Source organism: Vidua macroura, chromosome 21 (genome assembly GCF_024509145.1).
Source record: "Vidua macroura isolate BioBank_ID:100142 chromosome 21, ASM2450914v1, whole genome shotgun sequence".
NCBI classification, from domain to species: domain Eukaryota; kingdom Metazoa; phylum Chordata; class Aves; order Passeriformes; family Viduidae; genus Vidua; species Vidua macroura.
The window spans coordinates 3,797,493-3,823,155 of record NC_071591.1 but is presented as its reverse complement, the minus strand read 5'-3'; the positions used below and the strand labels follow the sequence as shown (position 1 = coordinate 3,823,155).

The following is a 25,663-nucleotide window of genomic DNA, read 5'->3' as shown; positions in this document are numbered from 1 at the left end:
CCCCAAGTGCTGCTGCAGCCCTCCCTCAGCAGCAGGGAGCTCCTGAGTGCTTTGCAAACATCACCCCAAATTTGCAGATGCAGGGGCAAAAAAAAAAAAGGAAAAGAACAAACCTCAAAACCCATGTCAAAGTAATTTATTTCTTTTTATTTTTTCTTTTTTTACTTTTCCCCTCCCCAAATCTGAGATTCCCAAAGTCCTGTACAACAGATCACCAGGTGAGGGTTAGTGAAAGCCAACCATTTGCTGAATTTCCAAGCTACAAGGGAAAGAAACAAGGAAGAAAAGGAGGAAAGGAAGGCTGGTGGGAGAAATCACGAAAAATGGGAAGAGAAGGGCTCAAGGCATGGGAACAAACCCCAGTGAGAGCTGTACATGGGGGCATGGTCTGAGTGGCTGCATCCCTCTGGGATGTGCTGGACCACAGGGACCGAGCCCGGAATATTAAACACGTACGAAACCAACCCCAGCCCTCCCCACCCCAAACAGAACCTCCCCCCCCAGAAAGTCGAAGATACTCATTTGCAAAGACTGACTTGTACTTCAAAAGGTTTCCTGTGGAATTAAAAGCCCTCGTGGTTCGAAGTAAAATACCCAGCCGGGCTGCAAACAGTGTCCGTGAGCCCAGGGGGCTGCAGCCACGGCTGCTTCTTCCCAGAACACCTTTAGAAAGGAAATTCCCCCTGGAGCACAGCCCTGAGCCCATCTGAGTCTCTGTGCAGCCAGTCCATCCTCAGCAGCTACCCCCAGGTGATGCTTTTAACCTGAATAATGCCCAGTCCAGGAGAAACAGGGTGTTCTGTCACAAGGAGTGTGCTGAGGTCGGAGGGGAGGGATGGAGACAGCCAGGAGAAACCAGAGCTGGAGGCCCCTCAGTGCTGCAATTCCCCTCCTAAATCTCTGAGCAACCCCAAGGGCTCCTTTGCAGCACATCTGGTGCAGAGGGACACGCTCGGGGACCAGCTCTGTGCCTGCTGCTCCCCCAGGGCTGTCCCTGCTGGATCCAGCGTGGGACAGAGCTGGTGCCACAGCCAGGCTGCCTGGCCATGGGAAATGGCTCAATGGAAAATGCAAATCAGAGGTTTTGACTGAATTTAAAAGTCTTTTGACGCTGTCCTGGATGGGGGGAGGGAAAGCGTCTTTTTTATTTTTGTTTAAAAAACCTCTCCCAAACAAATAAATGTGTGTAAAAATGTGCATGCAAGGGGTGGGCACACACACGGCGACCCCTGTGCCACGGAGCCCTCAGTCAGAAGTTGTGGATGGCATTACTTGGAGCAGGGATGTTGATTATCCAGAGGGATATTCCTCCATCCCAAGGTGTGCTGTGTGTTATTTCCATCGCCGAGTAATGCACAGGTTTTACATCCCCAGCCCAGCTCCTTCAGGGGGTCCATGAGGCCACTCTGGGGGGCTCCAGGGACAGGCCCAGCCACCATCCTAACCCTGAGGGGATTGTGCCTGGCACCTGGGCATTAACGCCCGGCTGGAGGAGTGGGATGGGCTGGGAGCGGCGCAGGGCTGTGCACGCTCACACCCACAGACACCCCCATGGCTGCAGCGGGGAGCAGCACGGCACAGGCTGGCAGAAGGGTGGGCAGTGACAGCCCTGCTTTGCTCGAGGACATTTTGGGGTGGGCGAGTGTATCCTGGGGCCCCCAGGTCACGCCAGCAGCTGCTGCTGACCTGCAGCACGAGCCGTTTTCAGCCACCCATGAGCCCCATCATTCGCTCATCACCCCCCGGCCCAGTGGTGAGGAGGGGCAGCTCCTCCGTAGGAAAGGATGCTCAACATCAAAATCCTCTTTATAAAAGAAAAAAAGCAAGCAACGCAGCGCTGGGAAACCTCCCGTTCCAGCTGCACCCCCGCACTCCTCACTCGGGGTTGCTCCGCTCCCCCTTTATACCACCAGCCCGTAGAAATACATTCACTTCATTTTTTTGTTGTTGTTGTTTTTTCCCTTTTCAAACCCCCCCCGCCACGAATCCCAACCAGTCCTTCCCGCTGTGGAGGAGGCTGGGAGGGCGGGCGGCAGCTCACACATCGGTGCTGATGCTGCGGCTGCGGGAGAACGCCTCCCGCATGGCCGAGAGCCGGTTGGGGTTGAGCGCCTGCAGGTTGGACACCGGCAGGGCCAGATCCTCCTGGCTCACCGTCTTGTAGCTCACCCGGTCCCCCCCGTTGTGCAGCTCCTCGGGGGGCTCCTGGAGGAAGAAGGTGGGGGGCTCCTGCAGGAAGGAGGTGGGGGGCTCCTGCAGGAAGGATGTGGGGGGCTCCTGGAGGAAGGAGGTGGGGGGTTCTTGGAGGAAGGATGTGGGGGGCTCTTGGAGGAAGGATGTGGGGGGCTCTTGGAGGAAGGAGGTTGGGGGCTCCTGAAGGAAGGAGGTTGGGGGCTCGTAGGGAGCGCAGCTGGGGCAGCTGGGCCGGCTCTGGGTCGGTTTTTTGGCGAAGGGGGATGAGGAGTACAGGGAGGGGCCGTTGGTCAGCACTACGTTGCGGTTGCAGTGCAGCGGAGGGATGTGCGAGTGCACGGCGAAGTCGGGCTCCTCCTCGTCCTCCTCGGATTCATCCTTCTTGCAGCAGTAGTACTGAAACGGGAGGGGCTCAGCTGGCACCCCCAAAGCTCCCACCCCACCAGCCCTCCCCGCTGCGACACCCCCCGGCCTTACCTGGAGCCTACAGTAGCAGAGGACGGCGATGATACAGAGTAAAATGACAGTCGCTAATATTCCACCTGTGATGACCACGGTCCCGGCTGTCATCCGCCCTCTTCTCCATTAACAGCCTGCAAAATCGAGTGCACGGGGTGAGGGGATGGGCTGCAGAGCCCCAAACTCTCTGCTAGCCCCCCTTTGAAGTGGGATAAAACCCAGGAGGGCTCTGAAGGGCAGAATCAGAATCCACTGGGCACCCGTGGAAAGTCACCAGGGAGTCCCCAAAAATGCCATCCTGCAGGTGCAAGGGTTAAAAAAACTTCATGCAGTGGGTGAGAGATTGAGTGAGAAGCACCTCTGGGGTCACACGTGTCTGTTCTGCCCTCAGGAGGGAGAGCCAAAGGAAATAACACCAGGCACCAAGGGCACTGTCCCAGCTCCTACCTGGTGGCAGAAAGCTTCAGTGATGGGAAAAGGAACCTTGCATTAAGGATTTCTGATCTGCACTCATTTTTCTCTGAGCCTATAATCCATTTTCCCCAAGAAAACAATGTGGTATTTTAATTTGGAATAACCTCAGCTGCTAAGTGAGCCTTTAACTACTGCAGGGAGCGGGGTGCTGCCCTCCCTGAGAGCAGGACCTGTCCGAGACACCAGGACCCTCCACTTCACCACGGCCAAACCACAGTGTGGGGGGGGCTCTGGGGGCACCCCGGGATGATGTTTGACAGCCCCAGGTGAGCTGTCAGTGGACATCACAGAGATGCTGTGGCTCAGTTTGCATTTTGGGGTACCACCAGCACCCTTGTCTCCCTGGAATGCCCCCTGGGAGCTGGCACGGCACAGGGAGCAGCAGAAGGTCCCTGTCCCTGTCCCTGCTGGGCTCTCCCAGAGGGCAGATGTTGTGTATCATGCACAGCACGAGCCCTGCAACACCAGCACGGGACTTGCTCTCAGCATCCCTCCCTTGAATGCTCACGGGAGGCCTCGAGTTCCTCTCCAGCCCAGGATCAGACACAGCTTTTTGCCCCAGGAAGGATGCTGGGGAGACAGGCTACCAGCCTGCTCAGTGGCACTAAAACTGGCACAAACAAAGCCCCAGCAACATTTTAGGTCAGGCTGGGAACAGCAGGAGAGACATAAATTAAGGCAGAAATCCTAGCCTGACCACCTACTCTCCAAGTGCTTTAACAAAGCTGGCTCCCAGCTTGTGCTATCAGGTTAAACCAAAAACCAGCCACCTCAGCCCCAAATCACTTCAGCACCCGAGGTAAAGCAACTGGATCTGTCAGGGATTTAACCTGCTTCCAAAGAAAACAAACCTGTGCCATATTTTCAGGCACTTAATGTCCTGCTAAAGTTGTGCGAGTGCTGAATGGATAAAGCAGCGTCACATTTTATGTTGCTGCTGAGCAGCTCGGGAGGAGGGAAGGGAATTTATCCCGATGGCTCCACGGCTTCTCACACCCTTCTCACACCCCACGGCCACGAGGCAAAAGCAGGGCCCAAATCCTGCCCTCATTCCTCGGGGAAAACACTCTGAGGAGGCTCAGGGGGAGCAGCACAGCCACGGGAAGGGTTTGCAAACGATGCATTCGTGGTTTAGAAACTTTGGCTGCTGTTTAAAGAGGGATGGAGGCGCCTGGCTGGGCCAGGTGCCAGCTGGAAATGCCCATCCCTGGGTCCTTTGCTGCCCCCACTTGCAATCCCCACGCTGCCCTGGAGCCAAGGGCAGAAGGTGCAGGGTTGGGACAGGAACCTGGCTCTGGGGCGGCCACTCAACCCTGCAGGCTCTCGGGGATGGGAGCTGCACCCATGGCACAGCATCAGCATCTCCCTGCCGGCCCGAGATGGGAGGTGGCAGGCAGGGCTCTGCCAGGGAGGGCTCTCCGGCTTTTCCACCCATTAATTAAAGCCCCAGGGCACAAGCCAGGGCTGCACTGAGCCAATTTCCACGGTTCCTGTCCAGCCGCGCCCAGCCAGACGTGGCATCGGAGCCACTGCTCCCTCCGGAGCTGGACCATTTGCATTTCTCCCTTTTCCCCTCCCCAAACATACTTCTCTGATTAAAGCTGCATACCTGGAAGCTTTAAACCCTCCAGCGTGCAAAGGGGGAGGGAAGCAGAGCATGCGGAGGCCCATAAGCTGAACAATTCCTGTCTAGACCTCCTTTTTACATTTGTTCCTAATTTCACGCTCCACAGGCTCCCAGATTCATATATTTAGCAATAAATATCCTGGTAAAAGGAAGTGCTTTGCAGCTCTGCTGTGGTCTTGGAGAAGGTATGCAGGAGCCCTGCTCTGAGGAAGGCAGGCAGGGGGACTCAGTCCCGAGAGACCTCGGCTCCTTCCTCCAGCCTTAGGAGCCCTCCAGCTAGCAAGGATGTCTGAACCCATCCAAATTCAGCCCCCAGCACATCATCCATCCCTGGCAGGCAGCAGGAAGGGGCTGCAGGGGGGGTGTAACTCCACACAGGCTGTTTGCCCCCAGCCCAGCAGCTCTTTGCTGTAGGAACGTGGTCCCCAGTGCCATGGGGTGACAGGGGGATGGTGGCCCTGGGGTTACTGGGAGCACGCAGGGCTTGATGCAAGGCTCCTCCTTTCTCAGAGTGAAAAGGACAGGCTGTGCTGCCACAGACCAAAACCATTTCACAGTTCCCGGATGCAGGTCCTGCAGGAGCTGTTTGGTTTTAGACACGACCCTGTGCCACCTGCCTGCTTTTCCCTGTCCCTGCCATGCCTGAGGATGTGGATTTTGGGGTTGAACTCTCACGAAGGGCCGGATCTGCCTCAGCCTCTGCTCCTGCCTTCCCTTGGGCACTGCCATGAGGAGCTGCCCAACGCAGGGGCTGGGGGAAGCTTCTCATGAGCAATAGCGAGTGGCAGGAGAAGGGTTGGGGTGAGAAATCATCCTCTTTCCACCTCCCCAGCACCTTGAACACGGCCCCTGGACCACCACGGGTGCCCGGTGTGGGGAGAGGCTGCTCACAGCTGCGCCTGGCTCCGTGCAGCCGCTGCCCCTCGGGAGGGCTGCGTGGGAGGAAGGCTTCCGAGCAGCTGGGGGGGCTGAGCTCAGCCCAAACCAAGGCTCCAGCAAATACCCGCCTCTGAAAAGCTGAGCTCCAGGTCCAGAGGCTCGTGTGGACTGGCCTGATCCTGCCTGCTGAAGCTGCGGGGGGGGGGAAGGAAGAGGAAACTGCTCCGAGGTTCCTCTGAGCACCCAGTTAAGCCACCTTGTAGGGTTTGCAGGGATTAAGAATAATCTTCTGGGCAATTAAATAAAGGAGGCTTTCAGCTGTCCCATCCCACCCCAGATCCCAACTGCAGGGTAACAAAGTCACTCCGAAGAGTTTTGCACCACCTGGAAGTGCTGCCATGGCAAGTGGCTATAAAAAGGGAATGCTGGTGCTACTGAAGCTGTGCCTGCACATGGAGATCGTGTCTTACATGCAAAGAGCTGTATCCCAAAGCTTGTCCCTCTCTACTGCTACTGCATCCCCCAGCAGCCCTGGGAACCAGAGGCAGCACAGCCCTCTACTCACCACGAAACGTGGGAATTGCCCTCATTCACCTGTCCCCAGGAGCTGGAGATTCAGACAAAACAGCCAGACTGGGTACAAAATGCCAACTGGCAGCACAGACACCAGTGCTGGCAGGATTGATCCAGCGCTGGAGCAGGCAGGAGCTGAGACCCTCCCTGGTGAGCACACAGGGACAGACACAGGCAGAAAAACCCCCTGCTCCAGGGAACAACAGGGAGCTGAGACCCTCCCTGGTGAGCACACAGGGACAGACACAGGCAGAAACAGCCCCTGCTCCAGGGACACTCAGCTCCAACCCCAACGTGAGCCCCTGCCCCTGGCTCACAGTGCGTGCAGGGGAGCGGGGCTCAGCTCTGCCCCGTGCTTCCAAACAGCCAAGATGGAGAAGGGAAAGGAGAAAAAAAAAAAAAAAAGGAAAACACCCATCCCACCCTCGGCAGGGAGCAGGGGAGGCCAGCGCCGTGTCCTGGAGTGACACCGTCCTGCCTGTCCTGGCTCTGCTCTGCACGAGCACATCCCTGGCTCCGCTCTGTGCTTGGACAAGTTGTTTCTGCACCGAGTGCTGGGTGTCCTCCAGCACCCGGGAAGGGCCTCTGAGAGGGGACTGACCCCAGCACAGCCCCCAGGCTGACCCTCATCCGGGCTGCTGCGGGGGGACCAGCTCATTGGGTCACTCCAGGGCAAAGATCCAAGGGAAGGACCTCAATGGGGGGATGATGAGGTCGGGGAGATTTTAAGTTCTGTGTGGAAACTGGGCGTTGAGCAGCTGTGTGTGGGGCAGATGTGTCTGACCCTGCGTGGTGCAGGGAGAGCAGCACTGCAGGTCATGCCCTGGGTGGGCAATGCAGCCACTTCCCAGCTCATCCACGTGCCACGAATCCTGACACTGACACTGCTGGTCAGGCCCTGCCTCAGAAGGAAGAAAAAGAGCTCAGCACAATGCCAGGGAAACAGGAGAGCATGTGAGGGATGCTGGCTGTCCCAGATGCCACTGCCCTAAGCCACTGGGCCTTGCTGCTTTCTGTCCCCAAGTCGGGTGCAGACAGCATTCAAGACCTTGAATCAGAACAAGAAATCCCACTGTAATGAACTGTCCAGGGCAGAGCAGACTGGATGCGAGCCCTTGATGCTGTAAAGTTGAGGATAAGCCTGGCTTGAACTCCTCTGCTGCCACCCTGGAGCTCTGTAAGTGCCACAGCTCTGCCCAAAGGCAAACACCGGAGAGTGTCGGTGTGGAGGAACTGCCACGGGCTTGGGAGGTGGGAAAGCAGCAAATAAACCAGGAGCCAACACCAGTTTGGTGGCAAATCCAGCCTCCCTCGTGCATTTCCCCCAGTTCCTGTAATCCTACCCAGTCAATGAATAAGAGCTGGGCTCTGGGAACGGCCGGGCAAGGTGCCAGCAGGAGACTTTGCATCGCCGGAGCCAGCGGACAGGGCAGCTGCCAGAAACACAGGCAGGAACGGGGCTTTCCAGATGAAAAACACTTTAACCAGCGGGCCTGCATCAGCCCCGTGGCTTTCCAGATGAAAAACACTTTAACCAGAGGGCCAGCATCAGTCCCCTGTGCTCCCTGTCCCCTCCTGAGGACAGCATTCCTGACCTGGGGGCTGATGCTCCTGCAGGGATTCAGACAGCCAGGCTGGGCTGGGTCACTGCAGACCCCTGGCTTTGACAAGGCCACCTGGGCACTTCTCAGCACAAGGAGACACATCTCACCACTGCATGCTTGCCCAGCCCAGCAGCAGTGCTGTCCCCATGGGAACCCCCATCTCCAGGCACTCCATGCTCCAAGGGATTTTGAATATTTTATGAGCAGAGGGCACTTCACTCTCTGTTGTGCCCTGTTGGGAGGGGGCTACACACAAATTCCCAGACTCATCCACAGCAGATGGGTCCTCCTGGGTGCTGGAGATGGCTCAGAGATCCCAGCAGTCCCAAATTCCCACCTGCATCCCCCAGGACTGTGCTCATCCCATCTCTGCTCAGACACCGCCCTCGGCAGAGCAGATCCTGCACTCAGGAGGGCCCTTCCCCACCCTGAAAGGTACCACTATTGATGATCCCTGGAATAAGAGGAATTCTGTGAGCCCCTGGCACATCAGAGAGGGCTCCACCAGCTGGGAGATGCCTGTAACACTGTCATGGGCTTTTAACAGCAAACACAGCAGAGAACAGAACATTCCACATCCACCTGTCCCCTTCTGGTGGCCTTAGAGCCTTTACCCGACTTAAAGCCAGCTACAGAGGTCACTGTCAGTGGCACAGGGGTAACCCACAGCCCAGACTCCTGTGAGAGTCCCCCAGCCCTCCTGCAGCTGGGACAGCCCCGGGTGCTTCAGCTCCCACGGATGTCCAGAGCAGAAACCACACGTTGGAAAGGGAAATTCTCCCCAGTGCCTGATCAATTATTTATCAGCCAGGACCTTCAGCTCTGCAGAACAGGATCCCAGCCACCCGCCAGGCTTGGGCAGGGCTCAGGGGACACCTGGGAATGGCTGAGGGCAGGACAGCACCTGGCCAGGAAAGGTTTTAGTGCCCTGCCAGTGAAAGCCAAGGCTGGAGGTACATCAGGATCACACAGATGATGGGTGATTTGGGGATGTATCCCCCATATCTGCATCAATCAGAACACACAATAAATTCCTCCAGAGGGCTGGAGGGACCAGGGGCTGTTCCTCTCCTCTCTGCCCATTCTCAGCTCAGCCCTCTGCAGCCAGAAAATCTCCCCCAGTGCTCCCAGAGCAGTGCTGAGGTGGGGAATGGGTCACACTGAGCTGTTCCTTCTATCTGCTCCTATTATAATTCAATATAAAAATGGTATTACAGATAATTAACCCCCCAGATTTTATAATGAAAAGTGTTTTGTTAAATGTCACGTGTCAGTCCAACAACTGCTTATTGCATAAGCTTTTTCCAGATACCAAGGACACTGTATATGCACCTCTGCAGGCGTCCCTGCCACAGAACCGAATTTTGGGTCAAAGGGACCTTTAAAGGTCATCAGGTGTGACCCCCACAACCTGCCAGAGCAGCCAGGCTGCATTCCTGTGTGACAGCACCAAAACCCAGCAGAGGAGGCTCAGGCTGTTCCAGAGATCCATCCTACAGCAAGAGCCACTTCGAACTGTGGGGTTTCCTGAAGTTAAAAAAAAGCAGAAGTTCACGGCAGAGTCAGGAATCCTCTCGCACCAGTTTTTACAGCAGAGATTAGCTCTCAGTCTGAGTTTCCAGCACACTTCAGAAGGTTTCCTTGCATGCAGGGGTTGCCCATCCCGGCAGAGGGAATGTGTGCTCGGCACTAATGAGGCACTAATGGCACGGAGCACAAGCAAATCACGCTTCACAGAAACAATATTTGCACAGCTCATCAAAGCGGCGTGAAGGCTTACTAAGCACAATGCCAGGCAGGAATTTCAGCGACTGCAGATGCTCCATGGAGAGAGGCTGTGCTGCTGGGAGGGATGGGGGAATCGCTGAATCACCTGGATGCTGCCCTTGGGAATGTCCCCTTCAGGGGCCACCCTGAAGGTGTTGCTGTCCTCATTCCAAAGTGACAGGGGAAGGTGACTGTGGACACTTCTGCACTCATGAAGGGCCCACCTTGCTCTGTCCCTCTGTGAAAATGAACGACCACATCCTGAGAGCATCGCAGGGGCGTTGGTGACATCGAGAGAGGTGTTGGTGATAATGGCAGGGCTGTTGGAGACATCCAGAGGGATGCCAGTGAGCTGCCCACCAGTGCACCCCTGTGACATTCACATCCTCTGGGCAGAGAGACACAATTCTGTCTCTCAGGAGAAGCACAGAGGGAAGAAGAGAAAACAATCTTTCTGCTCCTTGGTTTTCCCCATGTGGAATGTGGTGTGGAGATTGTTCACCTGCAGTGATTGCTGGGCTGGATTCTGGTGAAGGTTGTTTGGGGTCAGTGACCAGTGGGATCCAGCTGTGGCTCGGGCTCTCAGCAGAGTCACGAGTTTGTTAGATAGGTAAGAAGTATGTAAAATGAAATAATATCTCTTTAAATAGTATATTAATGTATTATAGTATAGATTTAATAAAGCTGTCCTTCAGCCTCCTGATCTGGAGCAGATATCAGCATTTCTTCCCGTCGGGGGTCGCCTGATTTCCGATGCACCCCTGCACACCAACCCTACGCTGGCATCAGTCCAGGACAGGTAAATCCAAAACCCAGGCCCAAGGAACTGGTGCAGCAGTGATGGACTCGGCCCCAGGTCTGAGCTGCCACAGTGAGAGCTCACAACCAGCCAGGCTCTGTCTTGATCTCAGAACTGCTGTCAAAGCACTCCAGAGGGTTTTACCCTCCTCAGTCCCACCTTTTATAGTAAAAAATGTGGTGAACTTTGGATGTGGGAAGAAATGATATTTGGTTTTAGATTAGAAGGTTGAAGGATAACTTTATTAAAACTATTGACATTGACACCAAAACCCAGACCAAAACACCAAAACTATTATATATATATATATATATATATATATATAAAACTATTTTATATACTTACTTTTTACTTACTTATTTAACTAACTACTAACAAAACTCGTGAGTATCTGTTGAGAGTTTGAGATATAGTTGGATTTGATTGGTTATTGAAATTAAATAACTTTCACTAGAATCTAATTAAGCAATTACTTCAGGTAAACAATCTCCACACCACATTCTACATGGGGAAAACAAAGGAGTAGAGTTCAAGATTGTTTTCTCTTCTTCTCTCTGTGCTTCCCCTGAGAGACAGAATGATGTCTCTGTGTCCAGAGAATGTGAATGTCACAACCTTTCACTGCCCAAACAATCCCAGTCTGCTTAAGCACCAGGAATTGTTTCCATCCATCAGCTGGGAAAGCAGGCCATAACCCCAAACACACATCAGCAGTCTAAACTCCTTAAAAAAAAAAAAAAAAAAAGATAAAAGAAAGATGTGCTGTCATTCCACCCTGCATCATTTAATCACCTCTTGAGTATGGCTTAAGCAGCTTGAGATATTAAACATTAGAGAGAGCAGGATTGGGAATTAGCAGGCTGAGATAAGGGGGTGCAATCATTGCTGAGGGGGAAAAGTCAGGGAGTGGGGAGCGCCCACTGCCCAGCCCAGGGTCTTCTCCCAGCAGGGCAGTTTTGCCAACAGCTCCTCACTTCCGAGGGGTGTGAACACATCTCTGTGGGATGGGAAGATCCTCAGCAGATTAAAGTCTTTGTGAGCTGCACATCCTGCTTCCCTTTGCTCAGGAGTCACAGATCCAGGCTGGGATCCAGGGAGCTCCTTTAAAATAAAATGCAGCAACCTGAGAGCTTCAGGGACACCAGCACACCCCTCTGTCATATTTTATGAGCAGAGGGCACTTCACTCTCTGTTGTGCCCTGTTGGGAGGGGGCTACACACAAATTCCCAGGCTCATCCACAGCAGATGGGTCCTCCTGGGTGCTGGAGATGGCTCAGCCCTCCTAAATTCCCACCTGCATCCCCCAGGACTGTGCTCATCCCACCTCTGCTCAGACACAGCCCTTACAGCACCCCTCTGTCCCTGCCCACCCCTGCCAGCTGTGGGTGGCTGTCTGGCAGCTGGTGACATCTCCATCAGCATCACACTGCGCCCCCCAGCATCCCTGAGCTGTCCTGGGCTCTGGCTTTCCATGTAACCCACTTGTTCCTCCTCAGTCCCCCTCCCCTGCCCTGGGGACACAGACCTGGCTCTGTGCTTCCAGCTCCTGCTCTGAGACACCAGGGGAGTCCCTGGGTGCTGTAGGCAGCCCTGCATGGGATCTCCAAAGAGACATACGTTGCTACTCTCAAAAAAAAAAAAAAAAACAAAAAAAAAAAAAAAACAAAAAAAAAAAAAAACAAAAAAAAAAAAAAACCAGGAAAAAAAAAAAAACCACCAGAAAAAAGGGTTGGGAGTTTCCATAGCTACAGCTTTACATCGCTCTGGTGAAGGCTCTGGCTCAAGCCCTGTAATGAGGCACAAGCAGAGTGTTTTTTCCCACTCCAGCCCAGCAAGGCAGCGTGGTGCATGAATAAAGAAGAGGAGAAGAGAGGAGGAGCTCAGGGATCTTGGAAATAACACATAAATGTTAAGGACTGGAGTTTGGCACACGTTCCCTGGTGCTGGGGCAGGGCATGAGCTGCACTTGGGGTGGGAGGGAAGGAGCCCCTCACTCATCACACGGTGAGTGAGAGGAACCTTCAGGCTGCCCGACATGGGCAGAGGACAAAAACTGCTGCATTTAAATTCCTTTCTGCCTGGTGCTCCCGGGGCTGGACCTCAGGGACTCGGGGAGCTGCTGCAAGCGGGGAAGTGCAGAGGTTTAGGGCTGCTGCCAGGGCAGAGACACTGCCCACAGCACCTGGGACAGGGCACTTGCCTGCCTTCCCCTCCATGTCCTTTGTTCAATGTAATGTCACCCCCTTAGGGCTGGTGTCAGCACGTGCATTTGCAAAAGTGATCACAGAATCACAGAATTCCAGACTGGTTTGGGTTGGAGGGACCTTAAATTTCATCTCATTCCACCCTCTCCCATGGGGGGGAACACCTTTCCCTATCCCTAAGCCCTGTCCAACCTCCCCTTGGACACTTCCAGGGATCACAGACAAGAGGGAGATGGGCTTCCTCATTATTTGCACCCTGGAGTTTTTCTACAGGAAGTAAAATCTCCTTATGTTATCCTCTTTGATAAGGATTTATCATTGCTGCATCAGGGAATTAATACAGACCGTCTGAGAGGGTAATTTTCAGATTCTTGGCAACTTACCATGAACCAGTTCCAGTAAATTTTCCCCTTTTTCCTCACCTTAATTTTGTTACAGCTTTTCCTGGGAGATGAGAGAGGGAAAGATTTAACTCAGAGGGAAAAAAAACCCAAAATGACAACCCCACAACAACAAAATCATAAGTGAAAGAGTGGAAAACATAAAGGAACTCACACAGCTCAGCTGAAAACCCTCATTAGAAGAATAAAGAAACAGAGAAAAACCTTCACACAAATTGCTCTGCTCAAGCCCACGTGGGCTGGGATCAGATGTTTGAAATATTGACTGTTCCCAGGAACAGCACCTTTCCGAAGGCAGAACACGTGTGAGGGATCTTCTTGCCTCTCGTCAGCACGGGGACGACACCAGCCCTGCCTTTGAAATGACTCCTTGATGCTGGAGAGGCCCTTGAGAGCGAGGCAATGGCTCCTGATCCTCATCTGCCCCCTCCTCGCCGTGCCCAACAGCAGAGAAATGCTGCCACAGGCACCAAAATGTGGGAAACTGAGGCAGGCGAGGTGAGAAGGATGGGTGTGATCGGAAGCTTCTGCTCAGTGCTGGCGCATCCTACAGCTCCTCCTTTCCTTGCTTGACTGACTGGCAGCACCTCAAAGCAGCAGAAAATGCCAGGGGTCTTCTCTCAGAAAGCCAAGCCTCAGACCAGTGCTCTGAGTCCCACCCTGAGCCTGTCTGAAGGCACCCACAGCAGCCCTGGGAGGGGTCAGAGCCCTGAACCCCCCAGGGATGAGCCCACAGAAATGCTTCCACCCATCCTGGGAAGCAGGAGGAGGCTCACACAGCACCCCCAAATCCCAGCTGGATTCCAGCTTTCCTCCCTTGCACCGTGAGCTCGCTTGGCCTGGACGCAGTTGTTGGAACTCCTTGGGAAGCAGGAGTGCTCTCTGCTAAATAACACACTTAATGTGACATTCACATCCTCTGGGCAGAGAGACACAATTCTGCCTCTCAGGAGAAGCACAGAGAGAAGAAGAGAAAACAATCTTTATCTCTGCTCCTTTGTTTTCCCCATGTGGAATGTGGTGTGGAGATTGTTCACCTGCAGTGATTGCTGGGCTGGATTCTGGTGAAGGTTGTTTGGGGTCAGTGACCAGTGGGATCCAGCTGTGGCTCGGGCTCTCAGCAGAGTCACGAGTTTGAGTTAGATAGGTAAGTAAGAAGTAAGTATGTAGAATATATAGTATCTCTTTAAATAGTATATTAATGTAATATAGTATAGTTTTAATAAAGCCTTCAGCCTTCTGATCTGGAGCAGACACTGTCATTTCTTCCTGCATCCGGGGTTCACCACATTTTTACTAAGTTAATGTGCTGGACTGGGAGCCCAGGACCAAATTAGCAAAGCTGCTGATTTTCTGAGCTGAGCTGCGATGGACTGGGAACCCAGAACCAAATCAGCAAAACCTTCAGTGATTTTCCAAGCTCTCCAGGCACCACCTCCCCCATGGAGCCCTTCATTACCATCCTGCCTCGATGTGAACCAGACAGAGAGCTGAAGTCTGAGCCTTACAAAACCCAGAGCTGTAAAAATGTGAGCATCTTCCCAGTGCCCAGTGCCTTGGCACAGAAGAGCCCCTGAAAACGTGCAATGGAGCTGTTCCTGCAGGAAATGCCCCTTTGGGAAGTCCAACAGACCAGGAATCTCCTCTGGGAATCAGGAATGCCTTCACTGCTGGTCCAAACCACGGGCCTGGTTAAAAAACCACCTTCCAACCTGGCTGCCACTGCTGCTGGGCTTGACAGAGCACAGAATGGAGCGTGTGGGAGCCCAGGAATTTCTGCTGGGAGCCCAGGATGCTTCAGTGCTGCTTCTGGTCTGGTTTAATTGGGATTATCATGGAATTGCACAAGCCTGTGATATTTGGGTTACAAGGTGATGTTAACAGCCCAATCAAACAAAACCCTTTTCATTTCAGGTCCTGGAAAACCTGTATTCATTTTTAGGACCCCTCTCTTTTTGAGCAAAACTCCAGCAGCAGTTTTGTGCCAGTTTTATGCATCCCTGGGGCTGAGCAACTCTAATCCTCTGCAGTCAACAGTTCTGCCACAGCCCAGCAATCTTCACACTTTATATTTACTCCCCATCAAGTCAGACAGTGTTTTACAGACTAACCCTTTGCCTGCCAATCTGAACATCCAACAGTATATAGTATTTATAATGGTACCCAGAAACCACGATCAGTGCTTGTTTTCTCAGAAACCGGTGCCACTGTTTTGTGTTTTCTGTAACCTGCATTGTTTTCTTTGAAAATACAACATAAACAAAAATGTGGTGCCAGAAACACAAGGGAAAATAGGTGCAACTAAGAGAACTCCACTTTCTGTGGGCTGAATCTGCTCCCACGAGCTTCTGTGAGAATCAGGAATAACTCTCGAGAAAACAGCAAAGCTGAAGTGTTGCAAATCAGAAAAAAAATCATCTGCAACTGTCTAATATTCATTGTGCTTGTCTTTATCTCAGGGGGCTGGGCCTGCCCATGGGATGTCACGTCCAGTGCTGGTCACAGAGGATCACAGAGGATCACAGAATCCCACACTGGTCTAGTTTGGGAAGGACCTTAAAACCCCTCTCGTTCCACCCCCTGCCATGGGCAGGGACACCTTCCACCATCCCAGGTTGCTCCAAGCCCTGTCCAAACTTGCCTTGGGCCCTTTCAGGGATCCAGGGTAGCCACAGCCTCTCTGGGCACCCTGGTGCCCACCAGATCTCCCCTGCAAAGAGAGACCTGAAAGCTCAGTGATGCCAGTGCTGGAGACCCGAGCTGCCCTTGGAATCACAGACTGGTTTGGGTGGGAAGGGACCTTTAAAGGTCACCAAGTCCAACCCCCAGCCAGGAGCACATTCCCTGCTCTGGGTGGACCTTACCTGCGGCACAGTCACTGAGAAAACGGCTTTGGTGACAGCTGGATGGGAGACGTCACCTGGAGGGCTTCGAGAAACACCTCTCAAGCATTGTCATGCATTTGGATGTGGAAGTGGGGCTGGCTCAGCTCTCCTGGCAGAGCTGCAGCCACAGGCACTGGCAGCTTGGTGCCTGTCACTGTTTGCACAAGGAGAAAGCCACACAAGAAGCCATGGGACAGCCATAAGTTGGAATTATTGCCCCAGTTGCTCCTTTGTGTAACATAACAATAAACCCACTAAATTTTCCTAACAACAAACGCAAGTCAGCGCTCATTACCCTTCCCCTCCCAGCTCCACTCCCACTCTCTCAGCAGAGCGATTTTCCCCCAGATCCCACCGCTAATCTTCCCAGGGCTTAGCTTCCCAGCAGGCAGCACCAATGAGACCGAGCCACCTCCTTCCCCTTCCACAGGAGAGCCCGCATCCCTGCACATCCCTGCTTGCACTCGCGGGGAAGATGGGGAGAGATCCCCACCAGCGAGCCCGTGCATCTCCTCAGCCACCCTCCCGCAGCTGGGACACCTCCAAGCCGAGCTCTAATTCCTCCCAGGAAACGGCTTGGATTGCCCCAAAATGCCTCTTGTTTAGAGGAAAACTCGGCTTTCCCCTGTCACTCCTGCGCGTTGTGTTAAGTAAAGAGTGGCGTCGTGCACGCCGCTGCTCTGGCGGCAGAGCGGGAGGCAGGAGGAGCATCGCTGCCCGCAGGGATGATGCAGGAGCTCTCCGTCAGGGAGAGCCTCCCTGCACACGCTGGCACCTCGCCCAGAAGGCAGGCAGCAGGTAAAGGAGAGAGTTAATGCCTTGCCAAAGCTCAGGCAGGAAGATCCGTGATGGATCCAAACCCAAACGCAGGCGGGGAGCGCAGGGAATCCAGACTTTGGAATCCAGGCTTTGCACGGCAAAGCCCGAGCAGCACCCTCTGCCTACAGCGGGAAGCAGACGCGGCTTTCCAAACAAACAAACCGGAGCTCTGTGCCGGGAGCGCGCTGTCCCTGCCGGCCACCTCGGAAATACCACAGCATTTCCCAGGCAGAAACACCCGAACGCCCCAGAGAGAAGCGAAGGTGGAATATTTGGAAGAGAAACGAGCAAAGCTCTCTGTAGGTAAGTTATTTTTCTCGCGGGAAGCCGTTCCTGTGAGTGATGCTTCAGCAGAGCTGTGATTTTCGCAGCCGCTCCGGGGACTCGTCTGACGCTTCCCTGTGAAATCCCCCTCGCTCCCGGCACGCTCCCGCAGCATCACAGCAAATTCCAGCCCCAACGGAGCCTCTGTGTCATCTTCTACAACAAAGTCCACCTCTCTCTGCTGTGATCAGTGCCAGCCGGTGAATCCTTGAACCTCAAGGCATTTTGGTCCAGTTCAGCTGAAGTGAACCAAGCTGGGGAGAGGTTGGGGAGACGAGGAATCCATCACAAGGCTGAGGTGAAGCCCAGGGGGATTCAAAGCAGCCCCATCACCCAGCAATCTGGGGGTTTCTCTCGCCCTGGCAGCCACTTTTCTGGCATTTATACGGATGGATTTCCCCCTTTAATCCCAAACACTCTGTGAGTAAAGAGAGGAGCAGGTTTTGCCTGGTGCCAGCTCTGTGGGGACAAGGCAGTGCTACACTCTGCTCCATCGTGGTCCAGGGACCAGCTCTGCACTGGAAAAAATGCAACCACACAGCACTTTTCCTGCTGGTTTGCTGAGATGGGATGGAAGGGGAGGAAATCCCAGCTGTGTGGCCTGCTCAGCACTTGCAACTCCCCCAGTGTAATGAGCTTATGAGCTCTGCAGCTCAGAGCCGGCGATGAACTCGTACCTAGAGCAAAGCCTTGGCCTCAGAGCCAGACCTAAAGCTGGTGGTGCCCAGGGCTCCGTCCCCCGCTGAGCAAGATCATCTCCTTGATCCCCTCCCCAGGAGAGGCCAACCAGCTCAGCCTTGACAGAGCCTAAGCTGGACTTCAGTAGCAATTCAAAGGGAAAAAAAGCTTTTTCACCAGGCCTGTTTTTCGGGCAGTTTCCTGTGGTTATCTCACCACCTAAGGATTTTGTGACTGTTATCTCGGAAAGGGAGGAAGGGGAGGACGGGGCTGTGGAGCAGGAGGGCAGGGCTGGAGCAGCAGTGGGTGAACAGAAGGGGGAAGGGAGGGCTGGGTGTGTGGGATCTGAGCAGCTCCAAAGGGCTCCCCCAGCACTGAGACCCTGCAGCACTGACACGGCCTCACAGCAGCACCAGGTGAGGCAGAGGAGGGCTGGAGGCAGTGGGACAGCACGGTCCTGCTGCAGGCACAGCCCTCTGCTTGGCCCCAGGGCTCCACTGAGTGCAATTCACTCACCCCAAAGCCCCTCAGAGAAAAACACTGGTGAAACAGGAAGATACGTGAGCCCACGACATGATTTCCTCTCTGAGGGGCAGGAAATCATCAGTGAGCATGAATTCTGCCTGCCCTGGGCTTGAGGAGAGCAGCCAGCAGTGGCTGCTGCCAGGAGCACGCGCAGGTGTGTGAGTGACAGCAGAGCCACAGCTCGTCCCTTCCTCCACATCCCGGTCACCTGGGCCAGGGGAGGGGAGGACAGCTGGCCCCTGGCTCCTGGCAGGAATTCACTTTTCCTTTTTTTAATAGAGATTAATTCAGTGCTCTGGGACGTGCTGAATACAGGCGTGGGCTCCAAGTGGCTCCTGCTGTGGCCCCACTGAGCCCTGGCAGCCCCCCAGGCCCCTCTCCCTGCAGAGCCTCCCACCCTCGGCTCAGGTGCTCAGAGGCAGCTGCTTTATCCATGGCTAATGACATTTATTTTCTCCTCAGTGCCTCGGGGAGGGCTCTTTCTCCTGCTGATGTGAATCCTGCTGCCCTATTATGCTGATCTGAGACCTTTTTTTATCGTTGAAGTGCTGGTGAGCTCCACTGCATCCCCCATCTGTGCCCCCCAGCCTGCTCTTCCTTCAGCCATTCCCCAGGTTTGACCCCACCAGCACTGAAGCAAAGAGCAAACCCCCTCACATTTTCAGCTTGGATCAGGTCCCTCACCTGGCTGGGACAGGCTGAGCCTTACTTTTGGGTTTTTGGTAAGTTCCCTCTAAAACGGCCTTCAGAAAAGGCAATTACCACAGTGCCATTAAAGCTTTCCCCACTGCACAGCCAGCTAAGTCGCTGGGAGCCTTTTGAAATAACCTTTAAACAATAGATCCTGTCTTGTTTACTGAATGTTTCTGAACTCAACAGTAATGCATCCAGATGTCACCCCTTGCCTACCGTAGGCCTAACTATTTCTGGAAACACACCAAAGGCAAATTGCTTGGATAATGTCAGATATGGTTGCAAAAAGAATATGACAAGTTTCCATCTCCTTGATAAAAGCTGTGGAGCAGAGAGTTATTTCCCAGGGCAGCAGAGCCGTGTGTACCTTCCACTCAGCCCCGTGTAGGAGCTGCATCCCTCCCTCCTTCAGCTCATGGGCAGGTGGACAGTGGCACGTGTTTTCCAGCTTCCAGCTCAGGAAAACATCAGTGTTGCTGTCCAGAGAAGCTCAGCACACTGACAACATCCACGTCTGTGGCTGCAGGTGGCTTTTGTCCTGCGGGAGAAGCGCTGGAGATGGTGAGCAGGGCCTGAGCTGCCCCGGTGATGCCTCAGCTCGACTTGTGCCATTGTTGGGAGTGGAGTTAAATGTCAGCTCTGAGCCATCACAGGGGATGGTTCAATGAGCAGGAGAAAGCTCTGTCTGAAGTGAGAGGCTGACAGAACTCGCCAGCCCCTGGTTCATGTGCTGTCTCCGCTCCTTGTCCTGCCAAGGGGAGCTCACGCTGAGGGAGGTGCTGGATCCAACATTGTACAGAGAGAAATCTGTACTCTTGGACACATAAAATCATCATCGTGGTGGTTCTGCCCTAAATCAAGTCCTGTCCCCCTCAGTGATGCCTCTGACACCTTGAGGATCACATCTCCATGGAGCCTGGTCCTCCTGCTGCTGCCCTGAACTGCTGTTAATGGGTCAAGGCTGTTATTAACCTTTCCAGGGACAAAGGGGTCCAGGGATATTTCAAAACATTATTCTGACCCTTAATTTTGTTCCCCAGCCTTTCCCTCTGCCCTCTGCCCAGGGCTGCTCTAGCAGGTTCCTGAGGTCCCAGCCCTGTCTGGGTTGGTGCTGGATGTGAGCTGAATGTGGCTGAAAGGTCTGGAGAGGGTCAGAGTTCACCACCCACCTCTGTCACCCCTCTGCCCATCTGCACTGCTGGGATAAAGGCTGTTTGCTCAGGCAAAGGGGGAACCAAGTCTACCATAAGAGATTACAAGGAGAGAAGGAGATAACACCCAGTGACCTGGGAGAAAACGCAATTTAAATGGGGAATGAGCTGCAAGTTCAACCCCAACAGCTGCCACCTCTGCTCCATCCTTCCCTGCACCTCTTCAATGTCACAAGCTGCATCACCAGCCGTGGCTGCAGGAGCCCTGCCAGCCTGCAGCACCTCTTTCCTGGCCATGTCCTTATCCATATCCATGACAACACCACAGACAGGTACGGGAACAGGCCGAGTGGCAAGGGACCCAGCCAGCCCTGCTTCTTCCACCAGCACTGCGCAGCCAGAGGGAAAAGTCTGAGTCAGGCAAATCCCTTGGAGCTTGGCCAGCTGCAAAACCCCTCCTTGCCCCACGTGCTGGGTGCTGAGGACACATCCTGACATCCCAAAGGTCAGTGGCACAGACTCTGCCGGGCTGTGAGGATGCAGCCAAGCTCTCTGGGCTGCACGTAAATGCCTGGGGGGACTGAGCACCTTTATCTCTTTGAATCTGGCACCCAGCAAAACTTTTAAAGACCCTAAAGAGGTGCTGAGGAATGGCTGTAGGGTCAGAGTGGGAAACATTTAGGAAGGCTTGGGTCAATAAACCACGGGCAGTGAGTCTGTCCCTTACCCACTGCTGAAATGTCCCCCTCAGAGAGAAAAGCCCCTGAGTCAAAGTTTGACTCTTGTGTCACCTCCACGAGGGTTTAGGGACTGCCAGAGATTCAATGGAAAAGGGTCAGGAGATGTGACAGCCAGACCCTCTACCAGGCTTTGCTGGAAAGCAGTGAGGACACAACCAGGAGCCACAGCACTGGTGATGTTCTGCCACTCGTTGTGCCCAGGTAGGCACAGGTATTTCAGAGCTGCCTGTGTTTGTCATCTGTGCCCACTGGCAACAAACCAGAAAGGAACAAATGCTGTTTCCTTCCTTTCCCTCGAATCCCCACATCCTTTCTGAACGAGAACCAAAGTACTGCGGGGTGATAAATCCACATCAGTAGCTTTGCAGGGGATTTTGTTGAAGTTCTTTATCTCTCCTGAGCACCAGCACCATTCCTTAAGAGGTCCTGTCATCACTCTGCACAGAAATCCTGACATGAAGAGGAAGGAGGTTACACTTCTAATTACAGTTGCAGAATCTTTAAGGTGTTTAAAATCTCTTTTCACCAACTGACAGCCCCTAATGCACCTTTCTGCTCGTTTCAGGCAAGAAGAAAATCAACCACAGAGACTGCAAACAACCTCCAGTTATTCACAAGCCATTGCAGCGGGGCAGGAGCCTCAGCACAGGTGTGGGATAGTTCAGGCACTCACTTCATGCACAATTCATGTCAACTGCTTTCCCTCACAGCACTATCATTTAGATGCTTCCTCAGTGAAAACAAGATGTGATGACTAAAGACCCCATCCTACTGGGTACTTTTGCTCAAATGAAGTCACTCAGGAGCACCATCTGCACTCTAAAAATTGGGATAACCCGCCAGGTTCCCTAAAATGACAGCCATACATCATGACAGACTGAAGTGCAGAGTTTTCCCTTCTAGGTTTTATGCTGATTTCGCTGCTCGTTTCAGGCTGGAAGACAATCTGTTGAACCTCAAAGTGCCGTCTTCTCTTACCTTGAATTTATTCTGCCAGAGAACTGTCTACCTTAATGAGTATGAGCACACCCCCACTCCCTCCCAAGTTTGGTGATCTGTTATGTCAAATATAAATAATCCTGTCTGAAAGCGGTCGATATGGGGAAATGAAAAGCCATCTTCCCTTGGGGGATTTCTCTCTCCCTCCCACAGCCCCCCTGAGCCCTCAGGCTACCTTTAATGTGCTGAACAGCATCCATGTGGCTCTGAGAGCACAGACCTCCATGGCTGCTGGATGCAGAGTGACAAAAACAACCCACAGGTGACTGTGCCATCACCTTCCTCGCATTCTGCCCTGGATCCCTCTCCGTCACCACTGCTGTGCTGAGTGTGAGCCAAGGGGATGGTTTCCTACCTAACCCAGGACTGGGGTGTCCTACAAACTCATTGGGATGGAGAGGGGGATTCGGATGTCCTTTGGGGCCAGCGCATGAGATGGAAACAAAGTGAATCACATGGCTCCAGGTGAGATGTCCAGACAATGAAGAGAGGCCAGTTCCAGTCCCACACTGAGCGTGCAAAGGGGACCGAGGTGTCCCTGGGGCAGAGAAGGACAGGACCTGCGCACCCAGGAAAGGCATGGGATGGGGGCAGCTTTCCCACTCCATCCCTGAAAGGTGCTTTCATGACATCCCTCGTAGGCTTTGGAGCTGAAGATGCTGTAGGATGAGGGAAAACGGAGCCTGGAGCACCCCAGTATTTTCCATGCAGGTCTGAGGCGGCGGGACTTGCCCGGTCCCCCCGGGCAGGCTGTGGGGGAGCGGATGCCGTGCAGTTCTCCATGTCCCTCCTCACCTCTCCCCCTCCAAATCCCTTCCCAGCCCACTCCCGGCAGCCGGGGCTGTCCTGTGCCTGCTGCCCTCCTCGCAGGCATGCCCGGGATGCGGGGTTCGCTGCCGGTTCCCCGGAGCAGCGATCCCAGGCAGTTTCGGATGCACCGGGAAGCGGGCGGCGGGGGCGGGATCGAAGCAAACAGGGGAAAAAACACCGCGAGCGACCCCAGCGCTGGGAGAGACGGGGAGAAGGGGCCCGGCAGAGCCGGGGGGTCCCGCGGAGCCCCCGCGCCGGTGCCTTCTCCCGCTCCGCTTACCTTCACACGGGGGAATGGGGCCGGCTCGCTCAGGTGAGGACCGCGTCTCCCGAAGTCTCCCGCTCGGAGAGCATCAATACCAAAATAAACGGTTAAAAAAAAAAAAAATCTTAAAAATGGAATCACGATTAAAAAAAAATATTAAAAATAAGCGGCAGAAAGGAGGCTGAGGAGGCGGGCGGCAGCGGCGGGCGCGGAGCAGGCAGCCGGCAGCAGCCACCCCTGTCGGCACATGGCCGGGCCGGCGGCTCTGCGGGGGCCGCTCCCGCCTCCCCGCCCCGCTCCCAGCGCCGCGGGGCCGCCAATGACGGGCCGGGAGCGGGGCCGAACCGAGCGGCGCCCGCCGAGCCCCGCAGCGGCCCCGCACGGCAAGCGCCGCGCCCGCCGCCCCCCGCCCCGCGGCCCGGGGTGCGGGGCCGCTCCCGCTCCCGGCCCGGGGTGCGGGGCCGCTCCCGCTCCCGGCCCGGGGTGCGGCCGCAGGATCCCAGTCCCGGCATGCGGGGATGCGCTGGGTATCCAGGAGGGGCAGAGCGGCGCTGCGAGATGGGGGACTCCCCCCAGAGCGGGGTTAGCCCCAAAGAGACCGGGGTCATCCTGCTACCGACACGGACTACCCCCCTACAGAGCCGGGTCACCCTCTCTACAGCCTAACTACCCCCCTAGAGAGCCGGGTCACCCCCTCTATAGCATAACCACCCACCTGCAGAGTGGGGTCACCCCCCTCTATACCCGAGTCACCCCCAAAAAGAGTGGGGTCACCCCCTCTATACCCGAATTACCCTCCAACAGAGTGAGGTCACCCCGTCTATACCTGAATCACCCCCTTACCGAGCCGTATCACCCACCACGGGGCCAGGGGATGCTGGTTTGGATTAGAGAGCTTCACCCCCAGTGCTGGCACAGGAAAAGAATCCCCCTCCCCATCCCCAGGGCAGGGACAAAGCCAAAGCAAACCTTGCAGCACGCCCTGTTTGATCCCACACAGCCCCCAGGGCATTTCATAGGTGATGTGAGTTTGTTCCCTGCTCTGTTTTTCAGGAGCTGTGCTGGGCTTTCAGCTGGTTTTGGTTTCATGAACAGAATAGGGAATGTTTCTCCTCTTCCCAAATCGATGCCCATTCCAGCACAACCTCAGCTTAGAGCCCTCATCCACAGCTTTTTCCCAAAGTGGTGATTTTCAGCAGCGGTGATTCACAAGATTGCCTTAATGCTGGGGTAGTGATGGCTCTTCAGAGCTGGAAAAAGCAAAATCTGGGACAAAACCTGAATCCTAGAGAGGCATTACCCCTCTAGAAGGTGGGCAACCTGCAGAAGCACCACGACAGCAGACGTGGAGGTTGTCCCCCAGCCCCAAGCTGGTGTGACAGGGGAGCACAGACCGCCCCAGCTCTCCCTGAGCTCTGCAGTCCCTGGTCCCCGGGCTCCCTGCAGAGCTTCCCTGGGCACAGAGGATGCTCAGTGTGTCTCAGCAGGCTCTGCCACCATCCTGGGCTCTTGCCACCCAAGCTGTCAGACTCCTGGTGCAGCAGGGACCTTTCTGCAGGCCCCTGGATTCTCTCTATCCATTGGGATGTGTGACTTTTGTCCTGCAGCATTCATTTCTCTGGCAGTGAAACTCATTCCCAACAACTAACTTAATTTTTCTCATCAGCAGTTCCAGCCTATTGATACTTTTCTGTCCCTCTTAACTGATGAGAATAATCAGTGTTTTTATAGCACATCTGCTCTTTTTGAGATGGTATCGCTCGTAGCACTCCTTTAATCTATACAGAGGGAAACAGTTGTATTTAATTAATTGCTCCCCAAATAAACTGATCACCTCCAGCAATTCCAGCGCACTTTACACGCAGTTCAAAAGCCTGTGCAGAGATCTGAAAGGAAAAGCACTCACTGTGATGACAAGAAATGAAGGTGAGGGGAAAAAACACAATTTGTCTTTAAAGAGTCTACTTAAGACAATTATTATTTAATTATTCTATCAAATCACTTAATGCTGAACTGTGTTGTGGTTGCTGTTGAGTTTTTCTTCAAGGTTACTTGAACCACGTGCAGAAGATGTTGAAGGGCTGTGCTTTAAAAAAAAAAAAACCCAACCAATTTTAGCTTTTTATTACTTGTGCAGGTCAAACGTCACCATCTGGCAATTTGTCACTGCATCCTTGCTCAGAAATATGAACGATGGAGGTTCTCTGCTTGGCCCATTCATTTTGGTTTCAATGCCTGGCCTCAGGTACTGCAATAAACATCCTCCTTGCTTCCCAGGGAGATGTCAAAGCAATTCTCACGGAGCTGAGCCCAGGATAAGAAGCAAGAAAAAGCAATGTTATAACAAGGACTTAGCAAATGCTTGGGCTGCCTTGGGAGAGTACAGAGCTTGTTTTTCGGACTTTAACATGAAGGTTGCTTACTTTAGGAGCAAGTCTGGGAAATCAGAATTCTGTGAAGGAGAAAAATGTTTTTATAATGTATTTCTGTATTGCACTGATGTACAAGACCTCCATGGTGAGCACGGTCTGGCCGTGCCAGGGCTGTACAAACACGGATTCCCCAGACTTTGCAACAGAAATTTTTACAGAAGGGAAGTGCTAATTAGCATCCACAGTTTGGGAGCCAGTTGATAGCCTCGAGACCTGGCAGCTGGCCAGCCACAACTTTCATCAACCCCAACATTTGGGAAGTGTCCTGTGCCTGCCAAGTCTGTGGGATAAACAGACCCAGCAGCAGCAAGGAGCAAAATAATTTGTGGGTTTTAAGTGCAGTGCTCAGGTGGTGCTCACC

At 53.9% G+C, this 25,663-nt stretch overlaps 1 protein-coding gene across 1 annotated transcript; it reads right to left on the bottom strand.

Annotated features, from left to right (window-relative positions):
• Window positions 1–126: 126 nt before the first annotated feature.
• Window positions 127–23,152, bottom strand: FAM163B (family with sequence similarity 163 member B). Its single transcript, XM_053996305.1, has 3 exons — window positions 22,886–23,152; window positions 2,671–2,786; window positions 127–2,589 (listed from the first exon to the last, which is right to left on the bottom strand). Exons 2-3 carry the CDS (start codon window positions 2,761–2,763, stop codon window positions 2,038–2,040), a joined length of 645 nt encoding a protein of 214 aa, XP_053852280.1. The 5' UTR covers window positions 2,764–2,786; window positions 22,886–23,152; the 3' UTR covers window positions 127–2,037.
• Window positions 23,153–25,663: the final 2,511 nt, after the last annotated feature.